This window comes from Sylvia atricapilla, chromosome 21 (assembly GCF_009819655.1).
Source record: "Sylvia atricapilla isolate bSylAtr1 chromosome 21, bSylAtr1.pri, whole genome shotgun sequence".
Lineage (NCBI taxonomy): Eukaryota > Metazoa > Chordata > Aves > Passeriformes > Sylviidae > Sylvia > Sylvia atricapilla.
The window spans coordinates 7890434-7906655 of record NC_089160.1 but is presented as its reverse complement, the minus strand read 5'-3'; the positions used below and the strand labels follow the sequence as shown (position 1 = coordinate 7906655).

At 42.5% G+C, this 16222-nt stretch overlaps 1 protein-coding gene and 1 long non-coding RNA gene across 2 annotated transcripts in view; one reads left to right on the top strand and one right to left on the bottom strand.

The window, feature by feature from the left end:
• Positions 1-16205, top strand: part of COL4A5 (collagen type IV alpha 5 chain) — a 68233-nt gene extending 52028 nt beyond the window's left edge. The window contains exons 39-51 of the mRNA XM_066334102.1: positions 136-234; positions 784-834; positions 1585-1770; positions 7968-8101; positions 8447-8519; positions 8647-8718; positions 9073-9201; positions 9460-9558; positions 9921-10133; positions 10444-10621; positions 11170-11284; positions 11561-11733; positions 12817-16205. Of these exons, the coding sequence (XP_066190199.1) occupies positions 136-234; positions 784-834; positions 1585-1770; positions 7968-8101; positions 8447-8519; positions 8647-8718; positions 9073-9201; positions 9460-9558; positions 9921-10133; positions 10444-10621; positions 11170-11284; positions 11561-11733; positions 12817-12898 (1604 nt within the window). The 3' untranslated portion in view covers positions 12899-16205. The remainder of the gene's footprint in view (positions 1-135; positions 235-783; positions 835-1584; positions 1771-7967; positions 8102-8446; positions 8520-8646; positions 8719-9072; positions 9202-9459; positions 9559-9920; positions 10134-10443; positions 10622-11169; positions 11285-11560; positions 11734-12816) is intronic.
• On the bottom strand, positions 223-9210 carry LOC136370600 (uncharacterized). Its single transcript, XR_010745208.1, has 3 exons — positions 9088-9210; positions 2130-2324; positions 223-364 (listed from the first exon to the last, which is right to left on the bottom strand). It is a non-coding gene; the product is annotated as an uncharacterized lncRNA (long non-coding RNA).
• Positions 16206-16222: the final 17 nt, after the last annotated feature.

Genomic DNA, 16222 nt, shown 5'->3' with positions numbered 1-16222 from the left:
GTTTAATTTTAAGATTACACCCCAGTAAACCTTTTATTGCATCACCACAGCTTTAGATTCAGATTGTTTTGAAGGGGGTGCTGGTTTTCTTTACTGCAGTTTAGACTGTGCTGATGTGTTCTGTCCTTGTCTTAGGTGACATTGGTCGTCCTGGCCCTCCTGGTCCTTCAGGGGAGAAGGGACAACCTGGTCGGGATGGAATCCCTGGCCCAGCGGGCCAGAAGGGTGAACCAGGTGAGGTGTCCTTCTGCTTGTTTCCTCCTCTTCACTCTGCACTGACACGTCCTGCTTGCTCTATTCTTTCTTTCACGGAGCTGCCTTTACACCTCCAGAGCTGCTGCTGTGGTTCCTGGGTGCTGGTGAGCTGCCAGGGAAGCACAGGACAAGAATTCAGTCAGCTCTCCTGGATTTTATTGCCTGGCTTCAACACCAGCCCCTGTTCCTGTCTTCCATGGTAGCTGTATTGCTTCAGCTCAGTGGATAAACAGTGAAATCCCTGCTCCAAAGAGAGGTCTTCAAACTAAAATGCAAACACAGTAACTCCCAGAATGCCTGACAGAACATGGATTGGGAGGGGATGGGAGCACGTATGAAAGTTACAGATGTGTTCAATAGCAAAACCTCCAACTTTGGGGAAGACTGATGAGGGAATGAGAATCCAAATAATCTCAAGGAATCACTTATTTAGGTGAACTACACTTCCATTTTTCTAAGCCTCATATTCCCATTGTGGAGACCTGAAAGCTAAATGTTCATTTTTGTCTAAATCTATTTTTTTTTCAGGTCTACCAGGTTTTGGGCGTCCAGGACCTCCAGGACTCCCAGGATTGTCAGGTAAAGCTTTTCTCTTGCCCTTTGTTAAAAAGGTTCCATGTGAAATACACTTACACACCAAAACCAAGAAGGGTGTGTTGTATTTTCTGTAACTAATGAATGCTATAGCTACAAGTAATTTTTTTTTCCTCAGCAGACTGTTTTAAATTAACCACAGCAATAAAAACATTTTATTACTGACCACTGTGTTTTGTAAATTAGCAATTATACAGCCAGAATGAATGCACACAGAGCAATAGCCTACTGCATTGTGTGGAACTTGGCTGATTTGTGTCAGTAAATAAATGATTGATACAGCAGATGATAAATGAAGCTTCTTTGAAAATAGAGTTTCTTGATACATTGCTCCTCTCTGGCAGCATTAAAGCTCCTAAATTCCTCAGGCTTATTTGAATATTTTGCAAGTATGTCTTAATTTTCAGCAATATCTCAAAAAAAAAAGGATGAAGGCTTAATTCTGACAGGTTTCTTCACAGAAAGCCTTATTTGTAGGCTTACAGTCTCCAAGGATGTTTATGAATTAGAGCCTCACTGACTCAGTAAGACTTTGTAACATGTTATGAGCTTTCTCCTGCAAGAATTATTAGCCCTCACTCTTTTCTGAATGTCAGCTAATTTCACAGTCTCACTCTGTGAAGGGGAGTTGTGGCCAGACTTGTGCCTTCTGCAAGAGACAAAAATGACTTTGCCAGTTGGCTTTTGGGCTTTATATCAATTTGTAACAATATTGACAAAGATGGCTTTTTACAGGGCAGAAAGGAGAGCTGGGCTTACCTGGCCCACCAGGACCCCCTGGACTTCCAGGTCTGAAGGGAGAACCAGGTTTCCAGGGATTCCCTGGTCTGCAGGGTCCACCGGGCCCACCAGGAATACCAGGGCCACCTCTGGAAGGTCCTAAAGGTAGCCCTGGCCCACCAGGTGTTCCAGGAAGGCCAGGTAAGAGCATGATCCATCCCTGTGAACATCTGCCAGTGCTTTGATGTTTTGCTGGTAGGTCATCAGCCTTTAAATTGGCTCCATTTATTCGGAAGGATGAGGCCAAGCCTCACGGCACAGAGGTGTGTGTGCAACCAGAGAATTTTGTTGCCAAAACCCCCTCAGTATCTATCAGTAAACCAGTTTCTGTCAATTTCTGATGCCTGGCAGCAAAAATCAAAGGTGTTCCAGGCGGGAGGTTCTCAGCATGCTGCCCCAATAATCACTGACAAGCACGACACGACCTCTGAACATCCGAGACCTTTGCGGTGTTGTCACACGAGCAGCAAACGTCACACAAAGCACCAACAGTAACAAACCCCATCATTCTAAGAGTCATGGCAATCCACTTCCCACTAGCACCCCCAGCATGATCAGATTGGATGCTGCTCCTCATCTCCAGGCCATGTAACACAAGTCATTGCTCCATTGTGTCCCGTGGCTCCCGTGGACTCCATCGTGCTGTGTTCATCTTCACATCCCATGTTTGCATTTTATTCCTGCACCAACTAATTCTGGGAATGAGAAAACACTCCACTGAGTTAACATTGCTGAGCAACTACCTGGCCTGTGGTGGAATTTGATTTCTATTTTGTGTCATAGAATCTTTACTTGCATCTAGGTACTGCTCTTGAAGAAATCTAATTTAAATGAACCTGCCACAGCTCCAGCTCAAGCTTATTGCTGATGTTTAATCCAGAAATACTTTGCTATGTCTAAGATTCATCTCACATAACAGACTTGATATTCTCCCTAAAGGAGACTGCTTTCAAACCAACCATTGGTTGATGACAGGGATTTTTTTCCTTTGCATATTAATGGTGAAGTAATATTTTTATTTATTGCCCTCAAATTATTCTTTTATTTAAAGACTTTTCTGAGGAAAGTTAGTTTGGAATTAGTACATTAGTAAAATAGCTGCAACACAGATATTGTTGATTTTTGGGTATCAAGGGAGAGTTTAGCTTTGCAGTATACACTTGGAAAGATTTAAAGGTTTGCTTTTTCCTCATGGCATGGTTGCTTCTGACACAAGAGGAGGCAGTCACACTGAATAATGTATTTTGAATGCAATTTCATCAAAATATTTTCCCTAGAGCTGGAATTGAATCATATGTTATTATCAATGGCAATATGAGTTTTTTCTTTTGCAGAGTAGGCTATGAACTCATACCCTAACTGTGCATTTAAAAAAATGACTCATTATAAACGTTTGGATTTAATCTATAGCACCTTAGAACTGGGGTGCTGTTTGCCGGTATAATGAGGTTTTCTTTTAGTCCCAGTAAAAATACCTCTGCTATGTTTCATCCTAAACCTGCTTTGTGTGTGACTGATGTGGAACAACCACCCTGTGGGTTAATAATCCCAATTCCTGGTTTCCTAGTTGGTTAGTGGGATGAGGAGTGCAGCCTTTCCCCTTTTTCCTGCAGGAACTGACTCCCTGCTGTCCCCCAGGGGCTCCAACCAGGCAGTGGAGCACCCCTGCAGCACATTTGGAGCCCCAGTTTGCTTTTGACTTTCTCTTAATTCCTTTGTTTATTATAGTGCAGCAATTAAAATTTTGGCCCAGGGTAGTGATTGGTCCATAAAAGTATAGGCTTTCATTTTTAGAAGTTTCTTATACAGAGGATATCTCCAAACTTTAAAGAAGTCTTAAAGCAGGCTAAGCAGACCTGTGAGGTGTAATAAAAGTACCAACTGAGATTCTCTGCTCTGCTGTAGCATTGGGGTTTTGAGCATTTGCTCATCCTGTGCACACTTCCCTGTCTAAAGCCAGTGTTTACTGACTCTGATCAGCTGGGAAGGTGGAGCAATGGTGGGACTCATTTTGTGCAGGTTTCTGAGCAGGGAAAACAACCAGAGAGGTTCTGCTCAGCCATGTTCTCTCTCTCTCTTTCTCTTCTTTCTCTTTCCATTTTTGTTGCATGCAGTGTATAAAGTGAAGCATTTGTTTTCTTCAGTTATGTGTGAACTAATGTGGATAAACCAAACTATTATTGCAGTTCTGGTACAATCAGCACTCCAGCCTTTTGTTTCCAATGATAACAGAGTCTATTGTTGGAATGCTGATTTTGTAACATTTCAACATAAGGCAGTTACTCATAAAAGCAGCTGTGTGGCTGTCAAATTACCCCTTCCAGGGACAGAAATAAAACCAGAAGCTGTTTGCATGTACTGTTTGTTGTTGACTTCTGGGTATATTCTAAGATTAGTAAAAGAGATGAAGTCAAACATGATGTAGCTCTCTGACTCCAGTTGAGTTACCCCTAAAATAAACATTGAGAGATGGTATTGGGACAGATTTATTAATTCATTATGAAATTAAGCCAATTTCCAGGGCAACAGAACACTGCTGGTACTCCACATGTCTATTTTCCTTGCTATGAACAATAATAGTTTGGTGTTTTGCATACTGTATGTAAAGGAATATTGAGCTAAATCTAAAAAGAAAGGTTTAGTTGAATATGTTAGTTTGTTGATATTTCTAACAATTTTGATATTTTTCCCCTTGTTCTAATGATGACCTTGGTGAATTCTGACCCCCTACTCCCAGGTCCCTCAGGTTAGCCCTGTAACTCCAAAATAATAACTTTGCATGAAAATGAATGTATTACTTTTGTAGTGTCTAAATGTAGATATGCAGAGTCATGTTTCAGACATACCTTTTAATTTGTGGTGGGGAAAAAAAAAAAGCTCAGAGTTGGATTTCAGCCACCTCTACCATGTTTTTGTGGGACTGACACTGGAAGGACACAGTTGCTCTGCCCATGGTGGAAGACCATGTGGATCTAGATTTGCAAAGTTTTTATGAAGTGTCCCCAGCTGTGAAACTTGTTTTAGCCTTTTTTTTTTTTTTCCCCTCAGTGCAGTTGGAAAGAATATATTCTGATTTTCAGCTTTTTTTTAAAAAAAGAAAGCACATTGCATTGTCCTCCCATGCCTTGCTGCATAATTGTGTGTTGCAGCTTGGGCAAGTGACAGTAGTCATTTTTGTAGCACCTGCTACTGTTGATTTTGGACACTCTCAAGTGACTTAAATAAATTAGATGCTTTTTTTATACCAACAGTATCTATAGGAAAATTTATATAGACTAACAGTGATGCTTTAGATCCCCAACTTAGAGCCTTTTAAGTTTTCAGTGCAGAGGAATCCTCATTTCCATTGTTTTGCTCCACCAGCCCATTTAGAGGAAATGAGGAAAATTCTTCCTTTCACAACTATTTAATGAAAATAAAGCTCACAGTGCCCTCCCTGCATTGGGGCAGTGGGACAGAATTGGTGAGAACAGTCATTCCCAGACATTTCTTGTAACTTTAGTGTATCAGCATGGAGCACAAACTGGCACTTGGGAAGATTTTGACATCTGTGTCTAGACTGAAAATGACTTGGTGTATCTATTTAATAATAATGGTGTCTTTAGGTTTTGCTATGATGACTTTCAGGCAGCAAAGAACTGCCATGAAAATTTAATAAAGGAATAAATTTTTAGTTTTCAGCCTGCTGTCCTAAGCACCACGAGGTAGCAAATGTGATGTTTGAATCCTATCTTTATTCAGCCATGTCAAAAAAGGAAATGTGGCTTTACCTTTTAATTTAACTGTGGTTACCATGCAGTAACCACAGTTTTAAAGAACTGCCATCATGGGGTGTGAGAGGAACTGAGCAATTGCACCACGTTTTGTTCCACCCTGGGACTGTGATCAGCCAGAATTCAATGAACACGTGTAGGACCGATTTATAAATCATAGCAAAACCTACCTATCAGTGAAATACAGTTTATAAGTATTTAACAGTAACAATGAAATGTCCGTGTCATTATTTTTAACAACTGTATTGCAGTTAGTATTTAAAGTAATTTACCAAATATAAGAAATAGTGCTGTAAAGTAAACCTGATGTGTGTATTTATTGTAGTTATTAGCTGGAAATTGCATGGTGATGTGTTGATATATTTAAATCATTTCACTGACATGAAATATGCAAGTGGCACAAGAGCTAAAATAATATATTAACTTAGTGGCATTGTAGGGACAACCAGTTTATCTTTTGAGAAAGGACATTTAAATCCTTTTTCTAAGGATATTATCACATGCCATTCTCCATATAACATTGAGCAGGTAAATTAGCATCTTGAAATATTTTTATCAAGACAAAATAATTTTAAAGACAGTAGTAAAGACAGCAAATTCTAAATTTGCAAGGTCTGCTGTATTTTTGCTTGCAGCATTTGCAGCCCTGTTGATCCATGTCAATCCTGCTCACACTTTGAAAGAGGGGCATAAGCCTAATTTTCAGCCCTGGAACTGTATTCACAGATAGTTGAAGCTCTTACCTGATGGGTGGTGATAAGTTAGTCACGCTTCCCCCCTGCCCAAAGCAGAATTTTTTGTACAAGAGGAAGTTGTAATTCACAATTCACCAATTTGCCAAGCTCTGAGCCCTGTGAGGCTGAATATTGTCAGTGAAATGGTTGCATAGTCCAAACCCTATTGTGAGCAGGACTAACTGTAGGCCCTAGCTGTAATGCTGAAGCAATAATATGTTCTCTAGTAAGGCTTTAAGTTTGCTGTTAAATGAAGTGTCAAATTAGTTTCAGTAGAGCCTAGTCACCAGAATAACTTGTATCTGAAAATACCTATGTTTGTGTATTCACCTGTGGTTTTATGCATGCATGTGGATTATACTGTAAATACCAAATATGCTGGTGGAATGGGTTGTTGTGTAGTGTATATGCTGTCACCTGTGCTATTTCTAACTAGTAATCTTGTTTTGTACTGTGTGATGTCTGACCCTTCTAACATCGATCATTGGGCTTTGGTGAACTCTGATCCTTCCAGGGCCTCCAGGTTAGACTCTTCACTCGGGCAATTTGTTTTGTTGCACTTGATGTAAGACAAACGGATGTTTTCCACTGGGATTGTCTTTTGGAGGGCTGTTTTTGTGTGTGTTTGAGTAGCATGCCCCAGATGGTAACCTGGTATTATTTTGCATGTGTACAGTACCATACCAGTATAAGAGAACAAAATGGACACAAAAAATCCTCCCATGATGGGATGTTTTCTGTAGCTGAAACTGCTACAGGATGTGTGTGAAATCTGGTACAAAATTGCTGTTGATTTAAAAAGGGAAGGAATTCCATACTCAAATTTGCATGCAGAAATACAAATCATCAAATTTATCCATTGGGTAGAGACTGTGAGGATGTCAAAGGACATGTTAAGTTATTCAAGGTTGCAGGAGGACTGAAAATTGATAAATGTTGTTAGATTTGTACTACAAGAGAATGTCATAGCACTGTCCTGCAAAAAAATCCTTTTGTTAATCCAATTATGAGCTCTAACTTGTAAAATGTTATTAGCTGTTGCTGCCCATGCTGAGGGTATATTTTACCACAAATTCATACTGGCTACATCCATTTATATGGCGGGACAAAGGTGGAGGTCTCATCTTTCAGTTCTTCAGATACCAAAGTTTCTTTTATACCCACTGCTTTGCTTTGGTTTAATCTGGCTGTAGCAAAGGCAAAATATTTAAAGACCAGCCCAGTTTCTCTATTAGATTTACACAGTGTAAGTCTACTAAAGATTAAAAAAAATCGCTTGGAGGGAGAGTCACTCAATTTAAGGAAGTTTCTGCAACTCAGGTTGTTATGGAGGCGAGGCAGAGCTTCCTGCTGCCCAACAGTCAGGAGACAGTACAGGTGTGCTCCTGAACAGGTAAGGCAAATTCTAACAAAAAGCAGCACTGCACTGTTTACACTGTACTGTGTTAAGTGTTGAGAGGAGCTTACAAAAGGAATTCAGGCTGTTAAGAAGCACTGAAGGAATGGTGAATGTAATGCAGGGCAGCAGAGAGGATATTTGCACCATCTAATTCTGGGTTTCTTGGCTCCTAGTAAAGGCACTGGTGTGGTCACCAGGAAGCTGCTGATGCAGGTGAGCTGCACTGCCTTTGCAAAGACCTGCTTCATCAGCTAGATAAGGGGCATTGCTTCCTGATTTGGGTAGTGCAAATAGTTTCTCTTATTGGTTTTCCTTTTAGTTTACCCTAAATTAAGCATTTTTTTTTATTTATTTTTTTAACACTGAAGGTACAAACTTGGGGAGAATGAATGATATATACTGATGTGTGCATATTTGTTCTGCAATGTTAAGGTCCCCCAGGCCCAGAAGGTCCACGAGGGCCACCAGGCAGTGGAGGACTTAAAGGGGAAAAAGGGAACCCAGGTCCACCTGGTCCACCTGGCCTGACTGGTCCAAAGGGAGATCAAGGACCACCTGGACGCCAGGTAGGACAGGAAATGAAGTTTTCCCTTAGCTAATTTTTAAATGCAATAAAAATGGAATATATTTGGGTGGAACATGCAGTTTAACATAATAAAATAAAAGCTAAAATATGGCAGCTAAGACCCTGTCCTGTAGCAAGGAGGAGGATCTTTTCCTCAGCTGTCCCAGTGTCCAGGCAGGATGTCCCTGCGGTATTCCCATGGGAGCAGGAGCTGTGGATGCAGCCTCATGTTCCACTCCCTGACAGCCCCCCAGAGCCCCCAGTGTGTCTGGTTGTCCCCAGCCACCTGCTCCTGGCTCTCTGGAACTGCTGAGATGAGGGAATAACGTGAGGCTCTTCTCTCCAGGGGGATCCTGGTCGTCCAGGTCTGAATGGAATGAAGGGTGACCCCGGGGTTCCAGGCGTTCCAGGATTCCCAGGTATTTAACCAGCATTTGGAGCTGAACCCTCCAGACACAGTAACAGCCTGTTCAGGCCATTCCTGCAGCAGACTTTGGAGAACAGCATGTCCTTTCACTGGGTAACTGTGTGCATTTGATGTTTCAGGTATGAAGGGTCCCACTGGACCTGCAGGACCCGCTGGCCTCACGGGCAGCCAGGGACTGCCAGGCCCACCAGGTAAGAGTCCTGGGTGCTGGCACTGCCACTTCTGCTCCCTGCCATTACCACTTTTTACTTAGATGTAAGACTTCAGTGGAATTAGCCACCAAAGTGAAGTGAGCAAGATCTTCAACACAATTCCAACCTGTACTTTTTATCCCCTACAAGTAATTCTAAAATATTTTAGACCCTGTAGCCAGTCTATATGGATTAACTCCTGTGAAAGGGGGTTACTAAGAGTACTTTTTTGTCCTACTTATTCTTTTTTTGCAATGTGTGCAGAGCTCTTGGCATCTGACTTTGAAATAAAGAAGCTGTTTCTCATGCTGTCTTCCCCCTTGGTTTATCTAATTCCACTCTTCCTTCTCTCAGGGCCACCAGGCTTACCAGGTACCATCGGCCGGAGCATTGTTGTCAAAGGTGATCCTGGTTCCCCTGGTCCTCCAGGACAGCCTGGCTCCAAAGGGCCCCCTGGACTGCCAGGGCCACAGGGATTGCCAGGTGAGACCCAAGGTGGCTGCAGAGATGACCAGAATGGATCTGAGTGCAGGTGGCAGTGCCATGGCACGGGCTGCAGAGCTCAGTGACTGAGAGAAATGCAGGTTAAGAGCTAACAGATAAACACAGGATTCCACCAGATACTCGTCTGGTTTAATGGGCTTTTCTTCTCTTGTGTATCAGAAAAAAACAACACTTAAGTCATTGACAACTCGGAGGTTTCAAGAGCTTTTATTTAATTTCTGCTTTTGTGTGTTCTAGGTCCAATTGGGCTTCCTGGTGACCCAGGGAGAGATGGACTTCCTGGCTTTGATGGTCCAGCAGGACGAAAAGGAGAGAGAGGGCTTCCAGGCCAACCAGGTATGGTGTTTATGCTATGAAGACACATGCAGATAAGTTCTGGAACTGGGAAGGTGATTGAAGTCATTCCAGTGGCTGCTGTGTCCTGTGCAGTTACACAGTGCCTGACAGCCCTGAGAGGATTTAACTCTGCAACACAGAGAAGTTAAACCACCTGACAATCTCCCTGATTCAACCAAGCTTAAATGAAAAAAAAAAAAAAAAATCGAGGAAGACAGAGTTAGCAAGTACCAGGTCCCTAACATACAAGCACTCAATCATAATTGAGACTAACAGCCTTTCAGAGCTAAATTGGTCCTAGAAGAGGTGTTAATCAATGGTGTTGATCCATACTGTGTGTTCTGTTTCTCTCATGTGAACAGGATCACGCGGCATACAAGGACCTCCTGGTCCTGATGGCTTACAGGGCCCACCTGGTCCTCCTGGAACAGCTTCTGTTGCTCATGGATTCCTTATAACTCGGCACAGCCAGACCAGGGATACACCACTGTGCCCACAGGGAACATCAAGAATTTATGATGGATTCTCTCTTCTGTACGTGCAAGGAAATGAGAGAGCACATGGCCAGGATTTGGGTGAGATGTTCTGTTTGCTCTCTCTTTAACAGGAAACATTGAGCTGCATTTTTAAATACTTGGGTTCTCTGAAGCAGGCTGGAAGATTTCCTAGCTGAGGATGGGGATTGCACATTAGGATTTGCTATCTAATTCAGGATGAAAGAATGTAAACCAAAATGGAGAAGTGAAGTTTTCCCCCGTGTGACAATCTGATAGCACTTGCTGTGCACTCACAGGAGGCAGAGGAAGGCTCCACAAGTACAGTTGTCAAAGCATTGCTCTAAAAAGCAATGAAGTGAAAACTGGCTGTTTGTGTCTCACTCTGCAGGTACTGCTGGGAGCTGTCTTAGACGTTTCAGCACCATGCCCTTCATGTTCTGCAACATCAACAATGTCTGTAACTTTGCCTCAAGGAATGACTATTCCTACTGGCTGTCAACCCCAGAGTCGATGCCCATGAGCATGGAGCCCCTGACTGGGCAAAGCATCCAGCCCTTCATCAGCAGGTGAGGCAAAGCAGCTCTCTTCTGATGTCTGGATAAACAGCACATCTTAGCCACGTGTTCCCAACGTGCAGGCTGGGGATTGAGAGATGAACCTGTCCTGTTTTGTTCTGGGAGAGACTAGAAAAATAGCTTGTTTTCAAATATTGTCTGCAGAGGTTCATGTCCCTGCAGCAGTGATAGGAGGCTGTAGAAGCTCTTCTCAAACCAAGCCATCTCTGTAGCCAGCAGTGCCAGATCACCATGGACAGGAAAGAGAACGTGGGAGCCATTGGTTTCAGGATTAAGGCACTCACCTGGGGACTTTGAGCTTCCAGTTTTTGTTTCAGGAACTGCTTCAGTATTTTACCCAATATAGTGAAAATAGACAGATTTGAGCTTTAAAATACTCATATTGCAGTTACAAAATACATGAGAAATAGAAGTGTAGATTAATAGGCGAGCCTCTCGCAGGTGAGTTCTGTTCCCTTTTTCAGTGTAAGAATCCTTAATAAAACATACTCCAGTGATATTTTAACAGCACATTTCTCTGGTCCCTCCCCTGTGTCCAGGTGTGTTGTGTGTGAAGCTCCTGCCATGGTGATAGCTGTGCACAGTCAGACCATTCAGATCCCTTCGTGTCCTCCAGGCTGGGACTCCCTCTGGATTGGTTACTCCTTCATGATGGTAAGAACTGCCTCCTTCTCCTGAAGCAGCTACTGCCCACCCTTGTCCTTGAGGACACTGATAAGGGCTGCAGGGGTTGTCATTTGACAGCTTTTCCCTTCAGTCACTAACCAAGCCAGCCCAGACTGACAGTACCCAGCATCTCTGCTGTTCATGGAGGTGTCTGACCCCACGTTCTCCCTGCCCAGAGCGAGCAGTGGCTTTTCACAGCTGCCTGCTGTGCTATTCCATTCTCCCCACCTGACATCCTTGTGTGTGTCTCCTCTCCTCCACCAGCACACGAGTGCTGGAGCAGAGGGCTCTGGGCAGGCCCTGGCATCTCCTGGATCCTGTCTGGAGGAATTCCGCTCGGCGCCGTTCATCGAGTGCCACGGTCGGGGCACCTGTAATTATTATGCCAATTCTTACAGTTTCTGGCTGGCAACTGTAGAGGTGGCAGAAATGTTCAGGTAAGAAAACCTGCTTCTTGTCTATTGCTTTATTCCAGAGCAAACGCTTTGGAAACAGGATTTATTCCAAAGACCAAAAGAGATTTGTTTACAGGGGTATAGGAAAATAATTTAGCTTGTTTTCCCCCTCACAACCAGTTTTTCAAGTATTTCTTTGGTAAGCCTTTAATATTATGTAAAAACTTGCTAGGGCGCATTCTGGTTTGCAAGGAGCCAGATTCTTTTTGTGTCTATCCTTATTCACATTTTGTTGTAGTATCTCCTGTGAAAGCAGTCCTCCTGTGTTTACTATATTTGGAGCCCAAATTTTGATTTTTTTTTTTTCTTGCCAAGCCTTTCAATAAACTCGAACATTTGGAAAGGTAGTTCAGAGATATACAAGGGAAGTGAAAGGCAAGATAAACTCTACTTAAACCTTTTAAGGCAAAGGTTCATATCAGAGTATTTGATGTGATAATGTAGCCCTCTTCAGTTTTCTGGGTAGCTGATTATCAGTAATTAACCAGTGAAAACTTCCCATTAGTAACTGCCATGCACCCTTTGTGATTTCTGTTTCTGTTTTCTCCCTCCAATTAAAACAACTTCCTCCTTCCTTCTATTTTTTTAAAGAAACTTTTAAGCATTTGTGTACACACATATTACACTAATTATATTAATCTCCCATCTTGTTACCCTTTCAAAATAAAAATAAATCATTTGGTAAAGCTACCAGTGAAATACAGCTCTGACAGTGCCAGTACTTTTTATGCGTTTTTAACTGAAAAAACCCAAAGGGCAGAAACAGACCCCAGAAATAGTCTCAAATGTAACAATTCACCTTCCCCTCGGGTTGTGCTTGTGCTCCATCACCTGCCAGGCTGAGACAGGTGCTGAGCAGACCTTGGGGACACTGAGACACTGCCACAGCTGAGCATCTGTCACCTGGAGCTGGGGACAGACAGAATGATCCCTCTTAGAAAAACCCATTCAGGATTCATTCCCTGCGCACACACTGAAGTTTTACATGGACCAGTGAATCGAGTAGAAGTTGAAAGAAGTAAAGAGAAAAACTTAATCCAACCTTTCCCTTGTGTCTGTCCCCAGCAAACCTCAGTCAGAGACACTGAAAGCTGGAGACTTGAGGACGCGGATTAGTCGCTGTCAAGTTTGCATGAAGAAGACGTAACATCTTGGAGGAATGTTTTATAAAACAGTTGAAAGTCCCTAAGATGCACTGTCTTCCAGCTGCAACAATGGTGCTACTGTGCAGAAAGAAAAGAAAATAAAACCCACAAACCCAAACTGTTTTAACCATGCAAAGTCAAGTGTACCTCACTCAAGTGCCAAACTGAGGGCTGTTCAGTACGTGTGTGACAGCGGGACTAAGATGAAAGAATTGACCTCTTGGAAACAGAACAGAACACTCGAGGTTCACAAAGGATCAGAAGATGACATTTTTCATTTCTCTCCCTGTACCAAAATGGCACCTTTTTGATCAACCAAGAGAATAGAGAAGAACATGACGCACTGAGTATGTTTAAAGTAATGAGACTGCAGTTTTGAAAAACATTTTTTTCATGGTGCTACTAACCCTACTGTATTTTTAATATGAAATTTTAAGCTTATTTCTCTTTGTAAGTAATGAAATGTGTATATTGTGTAAACACCTTTTTAATCTAAACTTTCAGTCATCTAGAAACGAACCAGACTGATATAAAAATCCTTATGTCTAAAATTTAAAGATAAGACAGTATTTTATTATGAAACCTGTGGTACAGAGAGAATTTACCCCTCTTATGCCAACTTATTAATTTTAATTTTTCATTTCCTTCCTCAGTTGCCAACCTGATTTGGGGAATGCACAATTATTCTGAAGTAATTTTGATCAGTGTTTTACATGTTGTACACCATACTACCAAGTGGTTTTATTTGTTCTTAGAAATCCCAATCCACTTGAAAAGGGGTTTTTTATTTTGTGAAAATATGTGAAATTATTAGCCATATCCTATATCCTTCTTTTAAGAATACAAAGTCCCATTCACATTTTTAGTAATCAGTTTGGTTTAACCAAACCTGTCCTTTGGGAATATCCAGTTACCAAAGCATTTAGGATGATCCTTCCACGAAACTTCAACTCTGAAGTGGTGTCTTATGTTTTATCCAAAATAATATCCACGCTAAGAAACCTTCTCAATAAAATAAAGGATGAGTTGGTGGAAACCTTCCTATTTACCAATTAGTCTTTTAATCTTCTGTGAATTTATACACATCCCCAATGTATTCACAGTATACAGCAACTCCTGTGTATGTATAGTTCACATAAGGCCCTGAAGGATGGTGCACCCAGTCCTGGTGTCAGTTTGTAAGAATCCTCTGTGTGTCTTAAGAGTGTCACTACTTGTGCAATAGCTGGAAAGTGCTCCCTTCTGTCTGCATGACTGTTCAGCTCCTCTGGTCAGAGCCCTTCATTCACCTCGTGTACAAAGAGCTCCCTGACAATGCAGGACTCTGGCAAGTGACAATACTTCAGTATTTCCATTGTATATTGCCACCCGGCTGTCAATACAAGCTGACTTGTGAAGTAACCTACTGCTCTCTACAGGTGATGTGTATTTGTTTATTGGCTCCTGTTCAGTAATTGATCTGCTAATGGCTGTTTGTTCTCACCTTCCAGTTGTCCCTGTAAACACAGAGCATCTGCCCTCTCCTTGTTTTACACATTGGACAAAAGACATAGGACTGGTGACTTAAGCAGGTGGCAGTGATATACAATGAGATTGGTGCTGATTTCTAAAGCTTTCAACTAAGTATGAAACTGAAGTTCTTTAGTTTAAAGTGCAAAATAATAGCTTTGTCTTTTTTTTTTTTCCATTAGCTGCAGTTATATATGTTGGTAGAGAGTGGGAATTCAGCAATGTGCATCTTTCAGCTCAAATTGGTTTGCTGATGCATGTAGTAAGAAACTGAACCTGCTGCTACCTCCAAGTCAGGAACTTGTTACCAAAGCTGAAATAAACAGTGAAGTCTCTTCATGTGAACACCAGCCCTTCCCTTGCTGCTGGCTCTGCAGAAGCCTGGAATGAACACAGCAGCCAATCCCTAGCCCAAAACCAGCAGGAGAATCTATAAAAGATGCTAAGGTGCCGGAGCTCAGGGGAAAGGGCCCTCCCAACCTTCCCATCTCCTGTTTACCAGCAGAGGGTTCACATGTGGGGCTGTGGGATAAAGCAGATCCTGTTGAGTAAAGCAGTGCATGACTGGTGCTTCTCTGGAAGATCTGGGCTTCTCTTGCAGATGTAAAACCCAGACAGGAGATCCTATTCCAGGTTAAGGTGAGCACCCAGACCTGCTGGTCTTGTGGCAGCTTCAGGGCCCAAAGCTGTGAGGTGACCACAGAAAAGTGAACTATGTAAAGCTGTGCTTGTGCCAGCTCCCTTCTCTGTTCTGTCCCTGCAGCTCTGGCCCTGCCCTGGACAAATCCTGAACTTTATTCAGCTTCAGGCACAGAATTCCAAAGGGGTGACATTTTCTTAAGAGAAAAGTGGTCTAGACATGAAGGAACATCTTTTAATTTGAGATCTGCAGCAAAGATTCAAGAGATGTTGGGTTGATTCCTACCACACCTTCTGTGCCTTAGAGCAGGTAACTCACTTTACCTGTGTTGGATTGGAGTTACCATCTATAAAAGAAATCGTGGTTATTATTATTCTCTCCTGCTTCTTGATGCTTAGACTGTAAGCTCCTTGGGGCAGAGACATTGAGGGGGCTCAAATGTTGGTTGGGGCCTCTAGGTGCTATCCATCACTATATAAACATTAAACTACAGGTAAAAGTTTGTGTTTGCAGCTTTATTATTCAAAAAGGAAAACATTGCTTTGATCCTTGGAGCCTTAAAATAGTTTTTAACACCACCTGAGCACGGTGCAGCTCTGGACACCCCTTCAGCTCTAGTTAAGGCTCTTTTCCTGATGTCTGTTCTGTGTTTGCAGAAGCTTTTACTCTCGTAATTAATCACCTCGATTTGGGCTATTTTAGTCAATCTCAGCAGGCACCTGGCAGGTCTGAGCTGTTGGGGACGTGCTGCAGCCACTCGAGGGCACGGTGTGGCTTTGGCAGAGCTGTGACTGCAGCACTGCCAGCTCAGCAGGAGCACAGCAATCCTCACCCTTCCCTGCCCCCTGCCCAGGCCCAGCTCTTGGAAGCTGCTGCAGTTTGGGCACCATAAATTCCAACAATGAGTGAAAAAATGCAATTTTTCTAAAGCAGTACTAGTTTTAACCCTAAACCCAGGATTTAGCAATCCTGTGCCTAGGCTGGATTTACACTGTTCTAGGGTTAAAAAACCCAAAGGTTCTACTGTTCAGTCCCTCTAGAAATCCTATTAAGAGGAAAAGGCTTCCTTCAACATCCTAGTCACTGCTAAGGTGGGATTTAAACTTCTTAAACTTTTGCAGTCCAAGGACAACCTGAAATGAGCACAGAGGGCAGTGCAGCAGCATTTCTGTGCCTT